Raw genomic sequence first — 22,158 nt, 5'->3', positions numbered from 1 at the left:
TGTGTGGATTTTTTTTTTACTGCGAGGGCCAATGTGTGTTTTCTGTTTTTTTCTGTTGGGAACTGATGTTGCGCCTTGGCAATTTTAAAATATTGTTCAGTGTGCCGCAAGTAAAAAAGGTTGAAATTCACTGGTTTATACACTACAGACTAACATCAATATCTAAACATAATAACTACACATATACAATATACAACAGCGTAACAATAACAGAGAGAGAGAGAGAGTATGGCAAATACAAACAGAGAACAAGTTGGTTACAGAGAAACACTTACACACTGGGGAATGATCGCTGCGCAGTCCTGGTACCAGCTCTCAAGTTAGTCAGTGATGAAAACCTTTTGTGGAGAGTAGCCTAAGCTGGCTGCCTTATATACACTGCATACAGTACACTACAAAGGGGCCTACAATCTCATTGTTCATTGGACGCAGGAATCTGTCCTTACATTATAACAAAAGGTCATAGGTTGATTCAAACAGGTGGGCTGTGACTATTTCATACTGCTCAGGTGGGAGGGAATCTCAGGATTCCCGCCGCATGGATAATGAACTGCAAATATAGCAAATGTCCATAAACTTCTTATAGACATAACTATTCGCAGGAGCGATTGATTTCTCTCAAACCAATACCGGAATGTTTCTAATAATATACTCTACCGTTGCATACTAAACACCACTGCTCAAAACCTGTCTGACCCTTCGTATCATGTAAAGAGGGATTTCTCTGTCCATAAACCAGTTACACAAAACAAACTTACTGATATTATTAAGGAGACCATAACCTACAAAATGCACTATTTGGATTAAATATGTTGCGATCGAGTCGCTCGCTAGACGCCTGCAAACTCCGCCGTAAATACACATCTCCATGCGCAGGAGACGTCGGCGCGTCCCTTACGCAACCTGAGGGGATGCGTACGCACGGGGGAGTGGGTGCACGAGCAGCGGGCAAGCGCATGGGGTTAGTAAAAGGCATGAGAATAACGATATTTTTCGACTTTGGCAGTCACCAATAACTGCCACTTCCTAAACAAAACAGAAAAATATATGTCATCATGTAAACACCTATTTATGATTGGGTAAGGTGAGGAGAGGAGAAGGTAGGAAAAGTATGACCTAGTGAGATAGTAAAAGCATGTGTGTATGAAATCCATGTTTGAGGGGTCATGTATCATCGTGCCGTACGTGTTTTAAATCAAGCTTCGAGGTATTGCGAAGTATACATTTGAATCCTTCTTATCCCGTGTCAAGGCTCTGTGGATGGGCTGTCAAACTCTACCGAGCTCTTTTCGGCTTTTGGTTGCAACAAATGGGGAGCACATTTAGTTGATGATACATGAAGGGGGGAACATGTGAATGCTGATATATGTGTCTATATTCCCTGTCGACTATGTGTGTCATTACCTGGAGGTTGTAGAGATGAAGATAAGAAACAATAGTTATAAATGCAGTCGTAAACTATGTGAGTTTATATAAACAGTCGCCGATTGAGGTCTTGTCTGATGTCTTGATGTACATGTTGTCTGATGTCTCTCGGTGCTTTTGCTATAAATAGCGAGCAAAAGCTTTTTCCATTGTCCATAAAGTTACAGTCTCTAAAGTATTGGGCTATCGTAAAAGTTAAAGTCACTAGGGATATTGGGGGCTTGTAGCATAGTTCATCAATGGTCTGTATAAAAGAGGTTGTCAAATTCTTCTTCCAAGCGGATGTCTTTGTACCTTGGAGGAAAACAAAGGAGAAACGGGTGAAAGAAACGGACCGTGGAATCACATTTTCATCACAACATTGTCTCTATCGTTGAGTCATAAATCAAATTTGTTGTTGTTATTACAGTGTCCTCGCTCCTCAGACTTATCACTCTGGTATTACCTTTACACTTCGTTAAAATCCGAGCGCATCTAAATATCAGGCCAACCAATATGATGACTCCCAGAATACACAAGAGAAATTTCCCTACATCCATAATAATACCTTGGGCCCATTCTCCTAAACCAGAGAACCAATTTAGTGGGTTCAACCATGACACCCAACCGGTCAGCTCATTACTCACAGCAGCGAGAGTGAGATTATGTCTCCTTCGGAACTCCCACTTTAATTGTAAAATGTCATCCATCTTTTGGTCTATGACCTCGACTGGGTCCTCCGTGCTGTTTGTAATGTACGTGCAGCACTTTATTCCATATTGAGTTGCTAGGGTAACACAATACCCGCCTGTCACTGCTGTGAGATAATTGAGAATCATCCTATGCTGAACCAGCTCTGTTTTGTAGGCTTGCAACTCTTTCCCAGTGTACCTGAACGTGTCGTCATACATTTCGGTGATATTGTCTATCTATAATTTATCACTCCTCTGGCGGTACGAGTGATATCCAACGCGAGTAGGAATTGAATCCCGGTGGATTCATGGATCAGATCAGAGGCCGGATGCTCTGTCCTCTCCATCAGGTGCCTTTTAACGATGTGCTCGTAATGAGTGTGAGTATAAGGAGCTTGGGCACCGCGGTGAATGTCTTTCATTTTGATATGGGATACAGTCATTACTTCAGGCAGTACTTTTCCAATGCAATACAATCCCTCTGGGTTTGGGGCAAGGAACCTATACGCCTTCCTCCCACATATGAAATATGAATCATCGGGGAGAACATATGGGACGGAGTATGACATAACCATGTTACAAATTTTCCATGTGAAATCTCCTAACCCTAACTCTCCCATCTGTCTAGTACACGTATCCGGTTGTACGATATGTGCACAGTATCCTGGTGATACTTGTCCAACTCGCATGGTCCTACTTCCTAGAGTGTACCTATACCGGAAATATCTTCCACTGTTGGCTATCTGGCGTATAAGCTCTGTGTCTATGGGCATTCTATCGGCTCTATATGAAAATGTCATGGTTTGATTGCTCCATGACACTTCCCAATTTCCCGGCTTTCGGGGATTGGAAATGTTAAAGCATACTAAGGACTTATCCACATGATATTGGTGGAGCTTCAAACTAGGAGGACTAGAGATATTAAACCTCTTGTCCACCGGCCTCCCACCACTTAACTCAAGTACCTCTCCTACAGTTAAAGGGAATGGTACTAGTCCTGATTTGCTATGACCTTGAGGTACTTGAGAGCATACCCAACAGTGTGTCTGGTTTAACACTTTACCCACTAAGGAGTGATAGTCACTCAATGGATGTCGGTCCATGTGGACATTAAAACTGGACTGACATTTCTTGATGCACCCATCCTCAACTATATTGTCACAATGCCTACAGATGCAGTTCTCTTCAGCTAACAATCCTTCACAATTCCTTCTATTGTCAATGCTACCAGATCGCTTTCTAAAACTCGCCTTTACTCGGTGATTGTGCTGCTCTTGGAAATCTACGCCTCCATCCTGGTCATCAGATTCCATTCTAGATCCTTTCTCGACCTCACTGGAACTCTAACCGAAACAGACTGCTCTGGTCAACATCAGGGTCAACAGGAAAATCCGGATCACAGTCTCTTGGGGCAAGTCGATCTTATAGGAGGAAAAGGAGAAATTTGTAATGGGGGTACAGAAAATAATTTTAGGGGAAAAAAAATGTTACGATGCTTTTGTCCTCTAGTCTTTGTTGTTCTTCTTGCTCTGTTGTCATCTCAAAGGTGCTGTCTCTCAGTCTTCCAAACGAACATTCTGGTGATACAATATTCCTTCCAAATCTGCGATCTTTCTGTAAGGAGCAAAAATCTTGCATTACCATTTGTCTAACTGATGTGTGACATACCATCTGTAAAGCATGAGAACATGAGAGAGAAGAGGAAAAAAAACAAACGAGAGAGAGAACAATTCATATATATGTTACCTAAAACAACAAACAAAAAAAAACATTGTCAGATCTTCCGCTCACCATCAGGCTGTCATACCATCACATCCATTGGTATCTTTGCGCAGTCTCCCCCACCAGTATTTCCACACTCCACCCTTTTGTGCCTGGCCAGGACACACAGATGTCGGTAGGTCACACTGGGGTTAGGTAGACTTCTGCAAAGACCAAGTAGCTATGTGATGTTTGAGTTCTGCCGATGAACGTCAGAGATGGGGAAAAAGAAACATTTACAGATAAATTACAAAGTTTACCCGGCCGTTCCTGTGTCTACAAGGAACTGACCTCCCAATATCATTAACTGTAACCTCAGGTTTACTACCAGGCCTAACGATCAACTTTCCTGACTGCATATTACAGGTGCGGCCCAAGCTTCTTCCTAGGTGATTCCTGATTACAATTTCGTGTATCATGACTTTGCTCGTGTTCTTGTCTAGGGGGTTGATATATCTTTTGTGGATCTTTAAACCTACAACTTCGTGCAAAATGACCTTCCTTCTGGCAATTATAACATCTTATCACCTTTGACTTACCCACAGGGATCTGAGGCTTCTTACCTCCCTGTGTTTCCCTGTGCTTGCTGATGTTTTGCTCATGCCCAACAGCGGATTTTCTTAATGCAGCCACCGAGATATTTCTCCAGTTAGGTAGAGAGGTCTGTACCCTGATTCTTAGTGTGTCTTTTAAGCCGTCCATTAATACGGACACAGCTACCTCCCTATGATGTACATTTGTTTTGATGTCCGTGATCCCAGTGTTTCTAGCCATTACTTGCAGTGCTCGATTGAAATAATTAGAAGTACTTTCCCCTTCTTTTTGTCTTATGGAGAAGATTTTGTTCCACTTGACAACGGCTGGGAAATATACTCCTAACTGTCGGTTGATCTGCTTAATACATTCCTGATTGTGTTCCTCCGTACGAGGTACTTCTGTGTTTAACTTACAATCAGTAATAAACTTCGCAGGGTCAACACTGGAGGGCAAACATGCCCTCAGCACTGTCCGCCACTCTTTGTGGGTGGGTTCTGTGGAGTTTCCTAGTTCTTTAATAAACCTCTGACATGCAACTAGATCTCTCCTAGGATCAGGAAATTCAGACATAATTGTCCTTAATTCTGACCGGGACCAGGGACGGCGCATTGCACTGTCCCTGGCGGGAATGACTCCCTGAGCGTCAGTCTGTCCATTTGGGACTGTGATCACCCTGACAGGGTTAAGTTCAACTACATCATCTTGTGTTGGTTCTACAATATGAGATACATTTGTTTGTGCGTGATATATAACACCGTACGTACCTGTGGACACGACCTCACCTGACCCTCCGTTAGGGGGTTTGACTACTGCCTTTACCAATTGGGTCGCGTCCACCTGGATGTCTTGTATGATGGCTGCTGGAGAAGGTGCCGACATCGTGCTGGGCTCACTTTCTTGCTTGTAATCCTGAGGGAAGTTTAACATGGAGTGCAACTTGCACGGATTAACAGTTGTACATTTAACAGTTTTACATTTATCATTGTTACATTCGTTACAATTATTCTTATCATCTATACAGTTACTAAGTGCATGTTTATCATACCCCAGTGTGCCATTCTCTGTAACCACTTTCTCTCCTGTTGCCATATTATTTTTCTTACCAAAGTGAGAGTCAGCTGTGTAAGCTAATCCTCCTTGTATTTCACTTTCCCGTTGCCATAACTGTAAATAATCATAATGTTTGATCCGTCTCTTTGCAGATTTAATGAGACATATCCTTCTCCTTAGATTTTGTAACACCTCGGGGCTAAAACTGCCTACCCGTGGGAACTTTTCCCCATCATGCACAGTCATTCTTTCCCATTCATCGCACAAAACCTCTGTGTGTGAACCGTATTTCTCACACATGATATACCTTGCCGACCCGATTGGTCGGTTTACTGAATCAACTTGGACCAGGGTTGATCGCCCCCTACCTGAACAACTGGCCCCCATCTTTGCAGGTGTTGCTTTCGCTACCTCTGACCTTCAAATCAGGGTCTTCAGCGAACCCTTACAAAAACCAAGATGTCCAGGGTAGACTGACGGTGAAAGTTTACCGAGTACCTCCACTCACTCTTCGCCCACGTTGGCCAGTACTTCAATCACTGACTCAGAGCTGCTGTACCCAACCTAGGGCCCCTATGAACCTTTATTTACTGGGGCGTTGTGGGAGTAGGTTACCCGTCCCCAGCAAGTATCGGTTGTTAGAGAATTCCTGAGTGACCAGCGAACCTCCCTTAAAATAAAAAAAATTTACACAAATCACGTTAGAATGTACAAATAGCGTTTATGACCCCTCTAGCGTACGCAAATGGTACTGGGTCAAGTTACTAACTAATGCACACAATTACATGCGGTACAATCGTTCTGCACATAAGCAACTAATCTTATGTGCGGAACGACCAGTGGAATCGAAAATTGTGGCTGCGAATTCCTTCAGCCAGAGCTTAATGGCCTATATGGGTATTGCACCAACCCTCCTGGTGTTGTGCTTCTTGACTCTATCTATAGCGGACTTCCTAGTCTGCTGTACCTAGACGTCCTGGTCTGTTTCTGGACCTCCTGGTCCGTGACATCCTGGTATGTGTCTACAGTAGACCTCCTAATCTGCTATACTCTAATGCTCTTGTTTTAATATGTTAACAAGGGATGCCTCCCAAGCCACCGTGCTGTCACTTGCACGTATGTATCTCACGAGAACTCTATTTCCTGTGGTTCCACCCAAAAATGAGAAACTTATATATATATATATATATATATGCACACACTCTTTCACCTCATATACTCTTTACTTTCGTTTCTGCGCAGAAATCCCTTTCATTCGGTATCACAGTCTAGTCCCGAAAGGAGTTACAACTAGAGAAGGATTATTTACGCTAAAATTTAGGACACTGAGATTGACTTGCGCCATTATCTCGTTGCCTCCATATCGCCTACTAAAACAATACTATCGTGTGATTTGTATTACGTGGGCGTACCCGTACGCTCCGTTGCGTAATATACGCTACGTGTGTAAGCCCTTGCGTCGCGTACGCTTGTCCCGCCCTTTGTTAGGGACACGTGTACACAGGCCAGACACGTCCACAGTAACACAAGTAACACGTTTACAGTTAAAGATCATTTACATTGATATAATCATTTACTGAACACCACACAGAACTTCCTTGTATCTTAGGCAAGCCGTGTGCGTTTTTTACAAATTACTCCCTTACGTATTAATTTTACTTTTAACTACCAATAGCAACAAATCTTTCTCAGCACGTTATCAATGATAAATGGCAAACAGGAAAGCGAGATGTGAAAATTACACAAATAACAAATGCAGGTGTGTGCGTGTGTTGCGTATCAAACAGAAATAAAACAGTTTTAAAAGACAATAGCGTACTGTTCTTACCTTCCGGTTCCGGATTCCACCAGCACTCCTACAGCGTAGCGATGCAGACGCTTATCTAGTCAGCACTACCATATCCCTCACCACCAACACGGATACAAAGGGATACGCCTTCCCGCCCTTTGCTGACAGATAAAGTCTGCTTGTGTTCGCTAGAGCGGATATGTGGAGGACGGACGAGCCGCCAATTGAAAAAGCTAAATATTTATCTTATAACATTCACTATATATTGGTAAGAGACTCAGTATGCAATGGGCGTACGGGGTACCGTAAGGGTACGCACTTAGCGTAGCAGACGCTAGGCCGTGGTCGAGACGCACGAGCGACACGTTCGCTCACGGCTTACGCTGGGTATCGAGCACGCTATAGGCGGTCCGAGTACCGTAATGCTACGCTACTAGCGTAGCGGACGCCGTGCCCACAAGAGGAACACGAGCGGTGCAGACGCTCACAGGATGACACACAGTAAACCTTGTATGCAACACAATGAAAGGAAATGCTTATGCTGTAAACCTTATTACTGTAATATTACCACAATGCAACGCTGATTAACCCTTATCATATGAAAGCTGTTGGAGCGATTAAGACGCTCCGAATACCCTCAGCAATGTAATAAACACACAATACCTTGCTAAGGTTCCAAAACCTTTACTAACGAGATTTAGTTATGTAAAAAGGGAAAATACAGTTAACAGTTTATACACTACAGACTAACATCAATATCTAAACATAATAACTACACATATACAATAGCGTAACAATAACAGAGAGAGAGAGAGAGAGAGAGTATGGCAAATACAAACAGAGAACAAGTTGGTTACAGAGAAACACTTACACACTGGGGAATGATCGCTGCGCAGTCCTGGTACCAGCTCTCAAGTTAGTCAGTGATGAAAACCTTTTGTGGAGAGTAGCCTAAGCTGGCCCAAGCTGGCTGCCTTATATACACTGCATACAGTACACTACAAAGGGGCCTACAATCTCATTGTTCATTGGACGCAGGAATCTGTCCTTACATTATAACAAAAGGTCATAGGTTGATTCAAACAGGTGGGCTGTGACTATTTCATACTGCTCAGGTGGGAGGGAATCTCAGGATTCCCACCGCATGGATAATGAACTGCAAATGTCCATAAACTTCTTATAGACATAACTATTCGCAGGAGCGATTGATTTCTCTCAAACCAATACCGGAATGTTTCTAATAATATACTCTACCGTTGCATACTAAACACCACTGCTCAAAACCTGTCTGACCCTTCGTATCATGTAAAGAGGGATTTCTCTGTCCATAAACCAGTTACACTAAACAAACTTACTGATATTATTAAGGAGACCATAACCTACAAAATGCACAATTTGGATTAAATATGTTGCGATCGAGTCGCTCGCTAGACGCCTGCAAACTCCGCCGTAAATACACATCTCCATGCGCAGGAGACGTCGGAGCGTCCCTTACGCAACCTGAGGGGATGCGTACGCACGGGTTAGTGGGTGCACAAGCAGCGGGCAAGCGCATGGGGTTAGTACAAGGCATGAGAATAACGATATTTTTCGACTTTGACAGCTGATTTGAAAAATCGTCGAGGGGACACGTCTTGAAATTCCAGCTTGTATCCTTGGGACACTATTTCTAATACCCATGGGTCTAGGGTCGAACAAACCCAGAAATGACTGAAGAGTCGGAGACGTGCCCCCACTGGTGCGGACTCCCGCAGAGGAGTCCCAGCGTCACGCGGTGGATTTGGTAGAAGCCGGAGAGGACTTCTGCTCTTGGGAACCTGCCACAGCCGGTGACCTTTTTCCCTTTCCTCTTCCTCTAGAAGCAAGGAAGGAAGACCCTCATCCTTTTTTGTATTTATTGGGCCGAAAGGACTGCATCTGATAGTGGTGCGTTTTCTTTTGTTGTGCAGGAACATAAGGTAAAAAGGATGACTTACTGCGGTAGCCGTAGATACCAGGTCAGCGAGGCAGTCACCAAACAAGACACCACCTTTATACGGCAGAGACTCCATAGCCTTCTTAGAGTCAGCATCAGCATTCCAATCATGAATCCACAATGCTCTCCTAGCTGAGACTGCCATAGCATTGGCTCTTGATCCCAAAAGGCCAATGTCCCTCGCAGCTTCCTTAAGGTAGGCTGCAGCATCCCTGATATGACCCAGAGTCAAAAGAATGTTATCCCTATCCAGGGTATCAAACTCAGATGACAAGTTATCTGCCCACTTTTCAATAGCGCTACTCCCCCACGCTGAAGCAACGGCAGGTCTGAGTAGCATACCCGTAGTGACATAAATGGATTTCAATGTATTTTCCTGCTTACGATCCGCAGGTTCTTTTAGGGCTGCCGTGTCAGGAGACGGAAGCGCCACCTTTTTGGACAGACGTGATAGAGCTTTGTCCACAGTGGGGGGTGACTCACACTTCCCTATCCCCAGAGGGGAACGGATATGCCACCGGAATGCTCTTGGGAATCTAAAACTTCTTGGCAGGATTTTCCCAAACCTTTTCAAAAAGAGAGTTCAGTTCATGAGAGGGAGGAACCTCAGGTTTCTTTCCTTTAAACATACAGACCCTTGTATCAGGAACAGCAGGGTCCTCCGTGATATGTAACACGTCTTTTATTGCCACAATCATGTACTGAATGCTCTTAGCCAGTTTTGGATTTAATCTGGCATCACTATAGTCGTCACTGGAGTCAGAGTCCGTGTCGGTATCTGCTATCTGAGTAAATGAACTCTTTTGCGACCCCGAGGGGTCTGAACCTGGGACAACACATCCTCTACGGATTTTTTTCATGCCTGGTTTTGAGACTCAGATTTATCTTTCATTCAACCGAGCCACATTCGCATTCAAAGCACTCCAACATTTACCCAATCAGGAGTCGGCGGTGCCGACAGGGTCAATCCCACAGCCGTTTCTTTCCCTAATCCAGTCTCCTCCTGGGAAGAGCACTCTGCCTCAGACATGTCGACACACGTGCACCGAGACTCACAAACACACTGGGCATATAGGGGACAGACCCACAGTAAAGCCTGTCAGAGAAACACAGAGAGAGCTTGCCAGCTAACAACCCAGTGCTTATCCCGGTTCTGAACACTTTTATATAAAGCCCCAGACCTGTTAGCGCTTTTATATTACATTAAATAGCACCAAATATACTGTGCCCCCTCCCGTTTTGCACCCTGTTATTGTACAGCAGTGTAGAGGAAGGCCAGCGTCTCTGCAGCTCTGTGGAGAGAAAATGGCGCTGGTGAGAGCTGTGAGGGCTAAGCCACGCCCCCTCAATGGTGCGCTTCAGCCCCGTTATTTTAGCAAATATTTATACTGGCGGGGGACCGGATTCAGTGCCACTTTTGCCAGGTCATATTGAGGATTTACATGCTGCCCAGGGCAACTGCGCCCCAGAACCGTGTAGTGCCACTGTGTGTGGGAGCATGGCGCGCAGCGCGGCCACTGTGCGGTGCCTCAAAGCCGTCACGGAAGTATTCTGATCTTCTACTCACCCGTCTTCTGACTTCTGGCTCTGCAAGGGGGGTGACGGCGGGCTCCAGGAACGAGCATCTAGGCGTACCTAGCATTCAATCCCTCAGGAGCTAATGGTGTCCTGTAGCCTAAGAAGCAGAGCCTTGAAACTCACAGAAGTAGGTCTGCTTCTCTCCCCTAAGTCCTACAATGCAGGGAGACTGTTGCCAGCAGTTCTCCCTGAAAATAATAAACCTAACACAAGTCTTTTTCTGAGAAACTCTGGAGAGCTCCCCAGTGTGCAACCAGTCTCACTGGGAACATATTCTAAACTGGAGTCTGGAAGAGGGGCATAGAGGGAGGAGCCAGTTCTCACCCCTGTTAAAGTCTTAAAGTGCCCATGGCTCCTGCGGATCCCGTCTATACCCCATGGTTCTTGAAGTGTCCCCAGCATCCTCTAGGACGTAAGGACAAAATAATCTTTTTCCTCAGGTGGAGGTGTTGTGTCAGGAAATTCCAACACCTCTTTTATAGCGACTATCATACATTGAATGCTCTTAGCCAGTTTGGGATCTACCCCCTCAAATCCCCAGTGTCGACGTCAGTGTCGGAATCTGTGTCAGTGTCCCTTTGCATAATTTGGGCCAGGGACCTTTTCTGGGAACTGGAGGGGTCCCGAGTGGACGTTGTAGGTGACGTTGTAGGTGAATCAGCAAATAAAGCAATTACCTTGCTAGTTTAGTCATATTACTCTGCAGCTTTCTCACACACACAGGCTCAGAACACTCTTATGCCTCCAAAATGGGTTCCTCTGAGGAACCACTTTCTCTAGACATGATACACGCGTGTACAATCACACCACTCACACACATGTGAGCTAATGGGGACAGACCTACACTAATGTCTGTCAGAGGGACCCAGAGGGAATTGCCAGCCCACACCACGCGCCCTATATGTATTACATACAAAGAATATACATATATACCAAAACAGCGCTTTTATATCCAATGTGAAGCCCGCAGACTTCAATAATTTATGTGCTCCCCTCCCCTTCTGTAACACCCTGGCACTTGTATCAGCGATGTGTGAGGAGAAGCAGCCTGTAGGATCAGCGCTCCGGCGTCTCTGTGAGGAGAAAATGGCGCCAAATGAGTGTTACAAGCAACTCTGAGGTGAAGCCCCGCCCCCTGTAATGGCGCGGTTCAGTCACAGTAATATTTATACTGGCGGGGGTAGTGTACATCAGCGGCTCACATGTATGTACATTTTGCCAGTGAGAGTAAGGATTTATCATGTACCTTAGAGCGTCGTCGTCCGCCCCCCCCCCCCCACACACATACACCGCGTATTCTGCACCTTGTGCTGAGAGACATGTTGCTGTGCAGCATCCCGCGCTGCGCTGGTACCTTTATGCCGCCATGATGACCGGATGGCCCCTCTCTGCAGGTCTCCGGTTAATACTCACCAGCCTTCTGACTTCTGGCTCTGTTAGGGGGTGGAGGCAGTGCTGTGGGAGTGAGCAGCAGCCAGGCAAGGGCTGTGTTCAGTACCCTTTAGGAGCTAATGGTGTCCTGTCAGCAGAAGCAGAGCCACTAAACTAACTGAGAAGTTGGTTCCTACCTACCCCCCCCCCCCCCCTTTCACCACCAGCTAAGTCCCACGAAGCAGGGAAACTGTTGCCAGCAGCTTCCCTGTAAAATAAAAAACCTAAAAAAGTATTTTTCAGCAAAACTCAGTAAAGCTTCACTGATGTGCAGCCAGTCTCCCGGTCTCATTTTCTAAACTGAGGTCTGGAGGAGGGGCATAGAGGGAGGAGCCAGTTCACACTGTTGAAAAGTCTTAAAGTGCTGAAGGCTCCTGCGGAACAGTCTATACCCCATGGTACTAAAATGGACCCCAGCATCCTCTAGGATATAACAGAAAACATGATATTGCATGCATTTAAACCAGATTTGACTTTTTGGTGCCCTGCGCCAGGAAGAGAATTGGCACCTCCCCCCCATTTTTCCAATAGAGACATAAAGCGCATGCCTCATGGGGAAGGGGCATGACAAGACTGATCCTAGAGAAAGCCCATGCTATGATGCCCACACATATACACACACACATTTATAGACCACTGCAATGGATTTGGACACAAATCCTCTTTATACCACATACATGCACTTAACTTGAGAGCTCGTTGTTATTCAGTTGCAATACCCTATATTAAATAACAATTTTCAATATACTACCATACCCAGGATTCAAACCTATAACCTATTGAATTTTAGTCAAGCACCGTACTCATTGAGCTGTTTGATCCTGCATAAAAACTATGAGAACTATATAAAGCTACTGGTACTTTGTAAAAAAATAATCAGCATTGCAGTTAAGCAGATCTATGTAGTGTGCAGCCACACATCCAATCTCTTGCAGCCACACACTATATAGACCTGCTCAGCCGCAATGCTGATAATTTTTTTGAAAAGTACAAGGTTAGCTACAAATAGTTAGAATTCTCTAGCTTACAATTATCTACCTTTCTATGCAAGGGCAGATAGCTCAAGGAATATATTGTCTGACTGCAATGCCACAGGCAAAGGGTTTGAAACCCGGGTATGTCAGCATTTTGTAATGTAATAAGGACAGTGTGATTGAATAACAAAGAAATCTCAAGTTGAGTTCATGAATGTTGTATAGGTATTAGCGACAAAAGGGGTCAGGGTAGGAGACGGGTGGTCAGAAGATGCTGGGCTTCAAAAATAAGAATTTACTCACCGGTAATTCTATTTCTCGTAGTCCGTAGTGGATGCTGGGGACTCCGTCAGGACCATGGGGAATAGCGGCTCCGCAGGAGACAGGGCACAAAATTTAAAAGTTTGACCACTAGGTGGTGTGTACTGGCTCCTCCCCCTATGACCCTCCTCCAAGCCTCAGTTAGGATACTGTGCCCGGACGAGCGTACACAATAAGGAAGGATTTTGAATCCCGGGTAAGACTCATACCAGCCACACCAATCACACCGTACAACTTGTGATCTGAACCCAGTTAACAGCATGATAACGCAGGAGCCTCTGAAAAGATGGCTCACAACAATAAACAACCCGATTTTTTTGTAACAATAACTATGTACAAGTATTGCAGACAATCCGCACTTGGGATGGGCGCCCACCATCCACTACGGACTACGAGAAATAGAATTACCGGTGAGTAAATTCTTATTTTCTCTGACGTCCTAGTGGATGCTGGGGACTCCGTCAGGACCATGGGGATTATACCAAAGCTCCCAAACGGGCGGGAGAGTGCGGATGACTCTGCAGCACCGAATGAGAGAACTCCAGGTCCTCCTTAGCCAGGGTATCAAATTTGTAGAATTTTACAAACGTGTTCTCCCCTGACCACGTAGCTGCTCGGCAGAGTTGTAATGCCGAGACCCCTCGGGCAGCCGCCCAAGATGAGCCCACCTTCCTTGTGGAGTGGGCATTGACAGATTTAGGCTGTGGCAGGCCTGCCACAGAATGTGCCAGTTGAATTGTGCTACAAATCCAACGAGCAATCGTCTGCTTAGAAGCAGGAGCACCCAGCTTGTTGGGTGCATACAGTATAAACAGCGAGTCAGATTTTCTGACTCCAGCCGTCCTTGAAATATATAAATTTTCAATGCTCTGACAACGTCCAGCAACTTGGAATCCTCCAAATCGCTAGTAGCCGCAGGCACCACAATAGGCTGGTTCAGGTGAAACGCTGATACCACCTTAGGCACAAAATGAGGACGCGTCCTCAATTCTGCCCTGTCCGAATGGAAAATCAGATATGGGCTTTTATACGATAAAGCCGCCAATTCCGACACTCTCCTGGCTGAAGCCAGGGCCAGTAGCATGGTTACTTTCCATGTAAGATATTTCAAATCTACCGATTTGAGTGGCTCAAACCAATGGGATTTGAGAAAATCCAAAACTACACTGAGATCCCACGGTGCCACTGGGGGCACAACCGGGGGCTGTATATGTAGTACTCCTTTTACCAAAGTCTGGACTTCAGGAACTGAAGCCAATTCTTTCTGGAAGAAAATCGACAGGGCCGAAATTTGAACCTTAATGGACCCTAATTTGAGGCCCATAGATAATCCTGTTTGCAGGAAATGTAGGAATCGACCCAGTTGAAATTCCTCTGTCGGGGCCTTCCTGGCCTCACACCATGCAACATATTTTCTCCAAATGCGGTGATAATGTTGTGCAGTCACCTCCTTCCTGGCTTTGACCAGGGTAGGGATGACCTCTTCCGGAATGCCTTTTTCCCTTAGGATCCGGCGTTCAACCGCCATGCCGTCAAACGCAGCCGCGGTAAGTCTTGGAATAGACACGGTCCCTGCTGAAGCAGATCCCTTCTTAGAGGTAGAGGCCACGGATCTTCCGTGAGCATCTCCCGAAGTTCCGGGTACCAAGTCCTTCTTGGCCAGTCCGGAGCCACTAGTATCGTTCTTACTCCCCTTTGCCGTATAATTCTCAGTACCTTGGGTATGAGAGGCAGAGGAGGAAACACATACACTGACTGGTACACCCATGGTGTTACCAGAGCGTCCACAGCTATTGCCTGAGGGTCTCTTGACCTGGCGCAATACCTGTCCAGTTTTTTGTTGAGGCGGGACGCCATCATGTCCACCACTGGTCTTTCCCAATGGACTACAATCATGTGGAAGACTTCTGGATGAAGTCCCCACTCTCCCGGGTGAAGATCGTGTCTGCTGAGGAAGTCTGCTTCCCAGTTGTCCACTCCCGGGATGAACACTGCTGACAGTGCTATCACATGATTTTCCGCCCAGCGAAGAATCCTTGCAGCCTCTGCCATTGCCCTCCTGCTTCTTGTGCCGCCCTGTCTGTTTACGTGGGCGACTGCCGTGATGTTGTCCGACTGGATCAACACCGGCTGACCCTGAAGCAGAGGGTTTGCCAGGCTTAGAGCATTGTAGATTGCTCTTAGTTCCAGTATATTTATGTGAAGAGACGTTTCCAGGCTTGACCACACGCCCTGGAAGTTTCTTCCTTGTGTGACCGCTCCCCAGCCTCTCAGGCTGGCATCCGTGGTCACTAGGACCCAGTTCTGTATGCCGAATCTGCGGCCCTCTAACAGATGAGCACTCTGCAACCACCATAGCAGAGAGACCCTTTTTTCCAGGACTCTTGTGCATTGATGCACAGACACTGTCCCTGGTTTTAGGAGGTTCCTGACGAGTTCGGATAACTCCCTGGCTTTCTCCTCCGGAAGAAATACCTTTTTCTGAACAGTGTCCAGAATCATCCCTAGGAACAGCAGACGTGTCGTCGGGATCAGTTGGGATTTTGGAAAATTCAGAATCCACCCGTGCTGTTGGAGCACTACTTGAGTTAGTGCTACTCCGACCTCCAGCTGTTCTCTGGATCTTGCCCTTATCAGGAGATCGTCCAAGTAAGGGATAATTAATACGCCTTCTCTTCGAAGAAGGATCATCATTTCGGCCATTACCTTGGTAAAGACCCTGGGTGCCGTGGACAATCCAAACGGCAGCGTCTGAAACGGATAATGACAGTTTTGTACCACGAACCTGAGGTACCCTTGGTGTGAAGGGCAAATTGGGACATGAAGGTAAGCATCCTTGATGTCCAAGGACACCATAAAATCCCCTTCTTCCAGATTCGCTATCACTGCTCTGAGTGACTCCATCTTGAACTTGAATTTTTGTATGTACAGGTTCAGAGATTTCAGATTTAGAATAGGTCTTACCGAGCCGTCCGGCTTCGGTACCACAAATAGCGTGGAGTAATACCCCTTTCCCTGTTGTAGAAGGGGTACCTTGATTATCACCTGCTGAGAATACAGCTTGTGAATGGCTTCCAATACCGTCGCCCTGTCTGAGGGAGACGTTGGCAAAGCAGATTTTAGGAACCGGCGAGGGGGAGACTTCTCGAATTCCAACCTGTAACCCTGAGATACTACCTGCAGGATCCAGGGGTCCACCTGCGAGTGAGCCCACTGTGCGCTGAAATTCTTGAGGCGACCCCCCACCGCCCCTGAGTCCGCTTGTAAGGTCCCAGCGTCATGCTGAGGCCTTTGCAGAAGCCGGGGAGGACTTCTGCTCCTGGGAAGGGGCTGCTTGCTGCAGTCTCTTACCCTTTCCTTTGCCTCGGGGCAAATATGAATGTCCTTTTGCTCGCTTGTTCTTATAGGAACGAAAGGACTGCGGCTGAAAAGACTGCGTCTTTTTCTGCTGGGAGGGGACTTGAGGTAAAAAGGTGGACTTCCCGGCTGTTGCCGTGGCTACCAAATCCGATAGACCGACCCCAAATAATTCCTCCCCTTTATACGGCAATACTTCCATATGCCGTTTGGAATCCGCATCGCCTGACCACTGTCGTGTCCATAGACTTCTTCTGGCAGATATGGACATCGCACTTACTCTTGATGCCAGAGTGCAGATATCCCTCTGTGCATCTCGCATATAAAGGAATGCATCCTTTAATTGCTCTATAGTCAATAAAATACTGTCCCTATCCAGGGTATCAATATTTTCAGTCAGGGAATCCGACCAAGCCACCCCAGCACTGTACATCCAGGCTGAGGCGATTGCTGGTCGCAGTATAACACCAGTATGTGTGTATATAATTTTTAGAGTATTTTCCAGCCTCCTATCAGCTGGATCCTTGAGGGCGGCCGTATCAGGAGACGGTAACGCCACTTGTTTGGATAAACGTGTGAGCGCCTTGTCCACCCTAGGGGGTGTTTCCCAGCGCGCCCTAACCTCTGGCGGGAAAGGGTATAATGCCAATAACTTCTTTGAAATTAGCAGTTTTTTATCAGGGGTAACCCACGCTTCATCACACACGTCATTCAATTCCTCTGATTCAGGAAAAACTACAGGTAGTTTTTTCAGACCCCACATAATACCCCTTTTTGTGGTACTTGCAGTATCAGAGATATGCAAAGCCTCCTTCATTGCCGTGATCATATAACGTGTGGCCCTACTGGAAAATACGTTCGTTTCTTCACCGTCGACACTAGATTCGGTGTCCGTGTCTGGGTCTGTGTCGACCGACTGAGGCAAAGGGCGTTTTACAGCCCCTGACGGTGTTTGAGACGCCTGTACAGGTACTAACTGGTTTGCCGGTCGTCTCATGTCGTCAACCGACTTTTGCAGCGTGCTGACATTATCACGTAATTCCATAAACAAAGCCATCCATTCCGGTGTCGACTCCCTAGGGGGTGACATCACCATTACCGGCAATTGCTCCGCCTCCACACCAACATCGTCCTCATACATGTCGACACACACATACCGACACACGGCAGACACACAGGGAATGCTCTGATAGAAGACAGGACCCCACTAGCCCTTTGGGGAGACAGAGGGAGAGTTTGCCAGCACACACCAAAGCGCTATAATTATATAGGAACAACCTTATATAAGTGTTGTTTCCTTATAGCTGCTTAAATATATATAATATCGCCAAAAAATGCCCCCCCTCTCTGTTTTTTACCCTGTTTCTGTAGTGCAGTGCAGGGGAGAGCCTGGGAGCCTTCCTAGCAGCGGAGCTGTGTAGGAAAATGGCGCTGTGTGCTGAGGAGATATGCCCCGCCCCCTATTCCGGCGGGCTCTTCTCCCGGTTTTTCTGAGACCTGGCAGGGGTGAAATACATCCATATAGCCTCATGGACTATATGTGATGTATTCTTTTTAGCCAGAAAGGTATTAACATTGCTGCCCAGGGCGCCCCCCCCAGCGCCCTGCACCCTCAGTGACCGCCGGTGTGAAGTGTGCCTGAGAGCAATGGCGCACAGCTGCAGTGCTGTGCGCTACCTCATGAAGACTGAAAAGCCTTCAGCCGCCGGTTTCTGGACCTCTTCTTACTTCGGCATCTGCAAGGGGGTCGGCGGCGCGGCTCCGGTGACCCATCCAGGCTGTACCTGTGATCGTCCCTCTGGAGCTAGTGTCCAGTAGCCTAAGAAGCAAATCCATCCTGCACGCAGGTGAGTTCACTTCTTCTCCCCTAGGTCCCTCGTTGCAGTGAGCCTGTTGCCAGCAGGACTCACTGAAAATAATAAAACTATCAAAACTTTTACTCTAAGCAGCTCTTTATGAGAGCCACCTAGATTGCACCCTGCTCGGACGGGCACAAAAACCTAACTGAGGCTTGGAGGAGGGTCATAGGGGGAGGAGCCAGTACACACCACCTAGTGGTCAAACTTTTAAATTTTGTGCCCTGTCTCCTGCGGAGCCGCTATTCCCCATGGTCCTGACGGAGTCCCCAGCATCCACTAGGACGTCAGAGAAAAGGGGGGAAGCTGCAAGTGAAAGTTATTAAAACAGATAATTGACAAGTGCTTCCAACTGCGCCCGCTACCCTGCAGCGCTATGTGCGGTGCCCCCTCCGCACACCTAGTTACAGCCCTGCTTTATCTACACTTATTTGATCTAAAATTAATAGGTTCCTTTCACTAGTTTTGGTTCAATAGATCTACAGTAAGAAAGTCTACAATGCATAGGTCAACACCAAATGGTCAACAGTGAAAATGTTGACATGGACAAAAGGTCAACATGGTCATTAGGTTGACATCAAAAAGTTAGACAGTTACAAAAGATTGACAACATTTTTATTTTTGTATTGTTTTTCACCGTCACAGCACAGCAAACCGCAATTAGGGTACTGCTTCGCTCGCCATGCTTCGGGCAAAGTGTCTCGCTCAACACAGGTTACAATTCCCAACTGTAGTCCACGTGGAAAGTAAAGTATGAAAAAGTAAAAAAAAAAATTAAGAAAAGAACTTGCGTCGACCATAGGCACTATTGACCTTTTACATTTCTATAGATCGCGTACCCTTTCAATATAGATTTTAATCTTTCACTTTCTTCCTTCATCCATATTCCAAGCATGTAACAATAAAAACAATCTAGTAGAGTAGATATCAAAGAGATAAATGTTTTTATTAATCAACTCACATTTTAAGGTTACAAAGGCATGTACAGTAACAGAGAGCTAACATTTATATTTCCTAATGGGACTCATACTAGAACTGTGAAGTAATGAGGCATGTAAGCAAGTTTCAATCAATGGTTAAGTCGATCCCAGCTTTGCCACACTCCCAGAAGTCCTGGATAGTTAACAATTCTTGTCAAAGAAACCACAGAACCGTGGCCACCTTTCATTAAACTGGCTAAGTATTTTTCAACAGGTACAGTACGACTCAACATACAGAGTACCTGTTTCACAAGGTATTTTTGACCAGAACGTAAACATCTAGGACCTGAAGGAAGAGTTGGGATCGATTTGATCCAACTGAATGAATTGCCTTCATTTGTTGCAGGTTTTCTGATCACCTGCAACAAAAAGATTCTCGGTTTGTCCCAGGATGCTGTGCTGCAATGTAGTAAGATTTTAAAATGAACAATAATAATAAAAAAAAAAAAAATAGTATTGCTTAAAGATCTCTGCGTATAACATATAAGAAGTAGTCAAGCTTTTCTGGAGATTGTCCAGCTTTAATAATAGCATCTTAGGAGTAACAGAATATTTTGTTGTGAATGACCATACAAGCCAGAACACCTGCAACAAGATCACCAGTTCTTGTAAACAACAAAAACCGTGCAGCCATGGATAAGTTTCGATACGCTCCACATCTTTTTCAACAGGTAAATAACTGTACCTGTTGAAAAAGATGCTCAGTATGCCAAATGGGTCCTGTATCTGCTGAGAAAGACACTCAACCAGAGTACTGAAATGCGTTGAGGTTCTGAAGTTTTTGTTTTTTTTATTACAAGAACTGGTGACCCATGAGGGATTGCAGTGAGGCTTGGATAAATCTGAATATCTGTGTATGCAGAAAAACACTGAGGGTGCATTCACCAGATTTAAACTGTACAAACATAATGACATAAGCAGACTTGTGCTTTTGCACACCCTTAATCAATCAATCTGTATATAAATATATATATATATATATATATATATATATTTATTCGATATAGCTTTTCTGAACATGCATCATTGAGGTGGATTTCCAATGCATCCTCCACATCCTAATTACTTCATCTTAATAAGAGCTGCAGGATCTTAGTCTAGCACCCCAGTGTTAACGAGCACCTGGCCAAGAATCTCAAGGTTCACATCTGTAAAGATAGAAAAAATAAATGATCAGTGAAACACTAGTTTGTTACGGCATAGTTGTAGATTCCACAAAGAAGAAAATCAGCAAATGATGATGATCATTTGCAGAAAGTGATGGAGAATAGTATTCAAGCCTGTGACAGCACTCACCTATCACATTATCTAGACCACAATAAACATGCCTGATCAAATGAGTTATCAAAAATGACAGAAACAAAAGTTTTATTATATATCCTTTGAAGCATATCCTAAATAATAACACCCAATAAAATACCGCTAGTGGTATGCAGTCATCAAGGCACCAGTCGTCATGTTGTGTCCCTAGCATTCGTGATAGACTCACCATACAAGCACATTGACAACATTTCATTATTGTCGGCATGTTTACTGTTGACATAACCACCATGTTGACAATGTAATGTCAACATTTTGAACATTGACATACAGTAGTATCCTGGATCCTCTTTTATTTGGGTGTTTGATTAGTAGTTCTGGATCTCTCTCAAGACAGCCTTCTAAAGACATTTATAAACTGAAGACCTTATCTATATGAATGCAGTATAAATGGGTGGTGGCAGATCACATATCCTCCATTGTCACTGACTGAAGATATGCAATGTTATTCCTGTATGACACTACAGTAAGATGCAGACTGCAGAGTGATGTACTGATAATAAACCACACTTTGTGATCATCACTTAAGATTTGCAAAGCTATTGTAACGAGAAGATCCATTCTGACCGTCCAAAACAAGCCCAAGAACTGCCAATATACAGCAATACCCAGTCATTTTATTTTAAACGATCCTAACGATTCTAAATTGTGTTGAAGAGATTAGTATCTCCGTACACAGTCAGATCATTCTGCTATCAGGCTGGAAAACGCTAATACATTATAATAATGGGCAGTACTGGAAGGGGAAGTACAATATTTGCCATTACAGAATTGCTGTTCCATAGTGTAACACGAGTTATACAAGCTGCTGCACTATACAATACTGTGGTTTCCACCCTGGTTATTTGATCTGTGAGAATGTAACGTGAACAAGCTCTTGCTGCCTGTGTGGTCGCTACAATGAGCATCCTGCAATCTTTTAACGGGTAGGAAGAAAAGGGGTATGGGTTGTTGGGTCGACACAACTTAGGTAGACAGTCATTAGGTCGAATACTGAAGGTCGACATGTACTAGGTCGACCGGTAAAAAAAGGTTGACATGAGTTTTTTTAACTTTCTTTGGTGTGGTTTTCTTCGTAAAGTCACGGGGAACCCCAATTAGTGCACCGTGTTCCCTCGCATGGCTCGCACAGG

General features: G+C 45.3%; 1 protein-coding gene across 2 annotated transcripts in view; it reads right to left on the bottom strand.

Moving 5' to 3' along the window:
• Positions 1-19,652: 19,652 nt before the first annotated feature.
• Positions 19,653-22,158, bottom strand: part of LOC134927842 (uncharacterized) — a 457,379-nt gene continuing 454,873 nt past the window's right edge. For both annotated transcript variants that reach the window (XM_063922900.1, XM_063922899.1), the window contains exon 16: positions 19,653-20,853. In XM_063922900.1, coding sequence (XP_063778970.1) covers positions 20,798-20,853 — 56 coding nt within the window. In that variant the 3' untranslated portion in view covers positions 19,653-20,797. The remainder of the gene's footprint in view (positions 20,854-22,158) is intronic.

This window comes from Pseudophryne corroboree, chromosome 5 (assembly GCF_028390025.1).
Source record: "Pseudophryne corroboree isolate aPseCor3 chromosome 5, aPseCor3.hap2, whole genome shotgun sequence".
Lineage (NCBI taxonomy): Eukaryota > Metazoa > Chordata > Amphibia > Anura > Myobatrachidae > Pseudophryne > Pseudophryne corroboree.
Note: the sequence above shows the minus strand (reverse complement) of the source record. Positions and strands in the feature narration are given on the sequence as shown.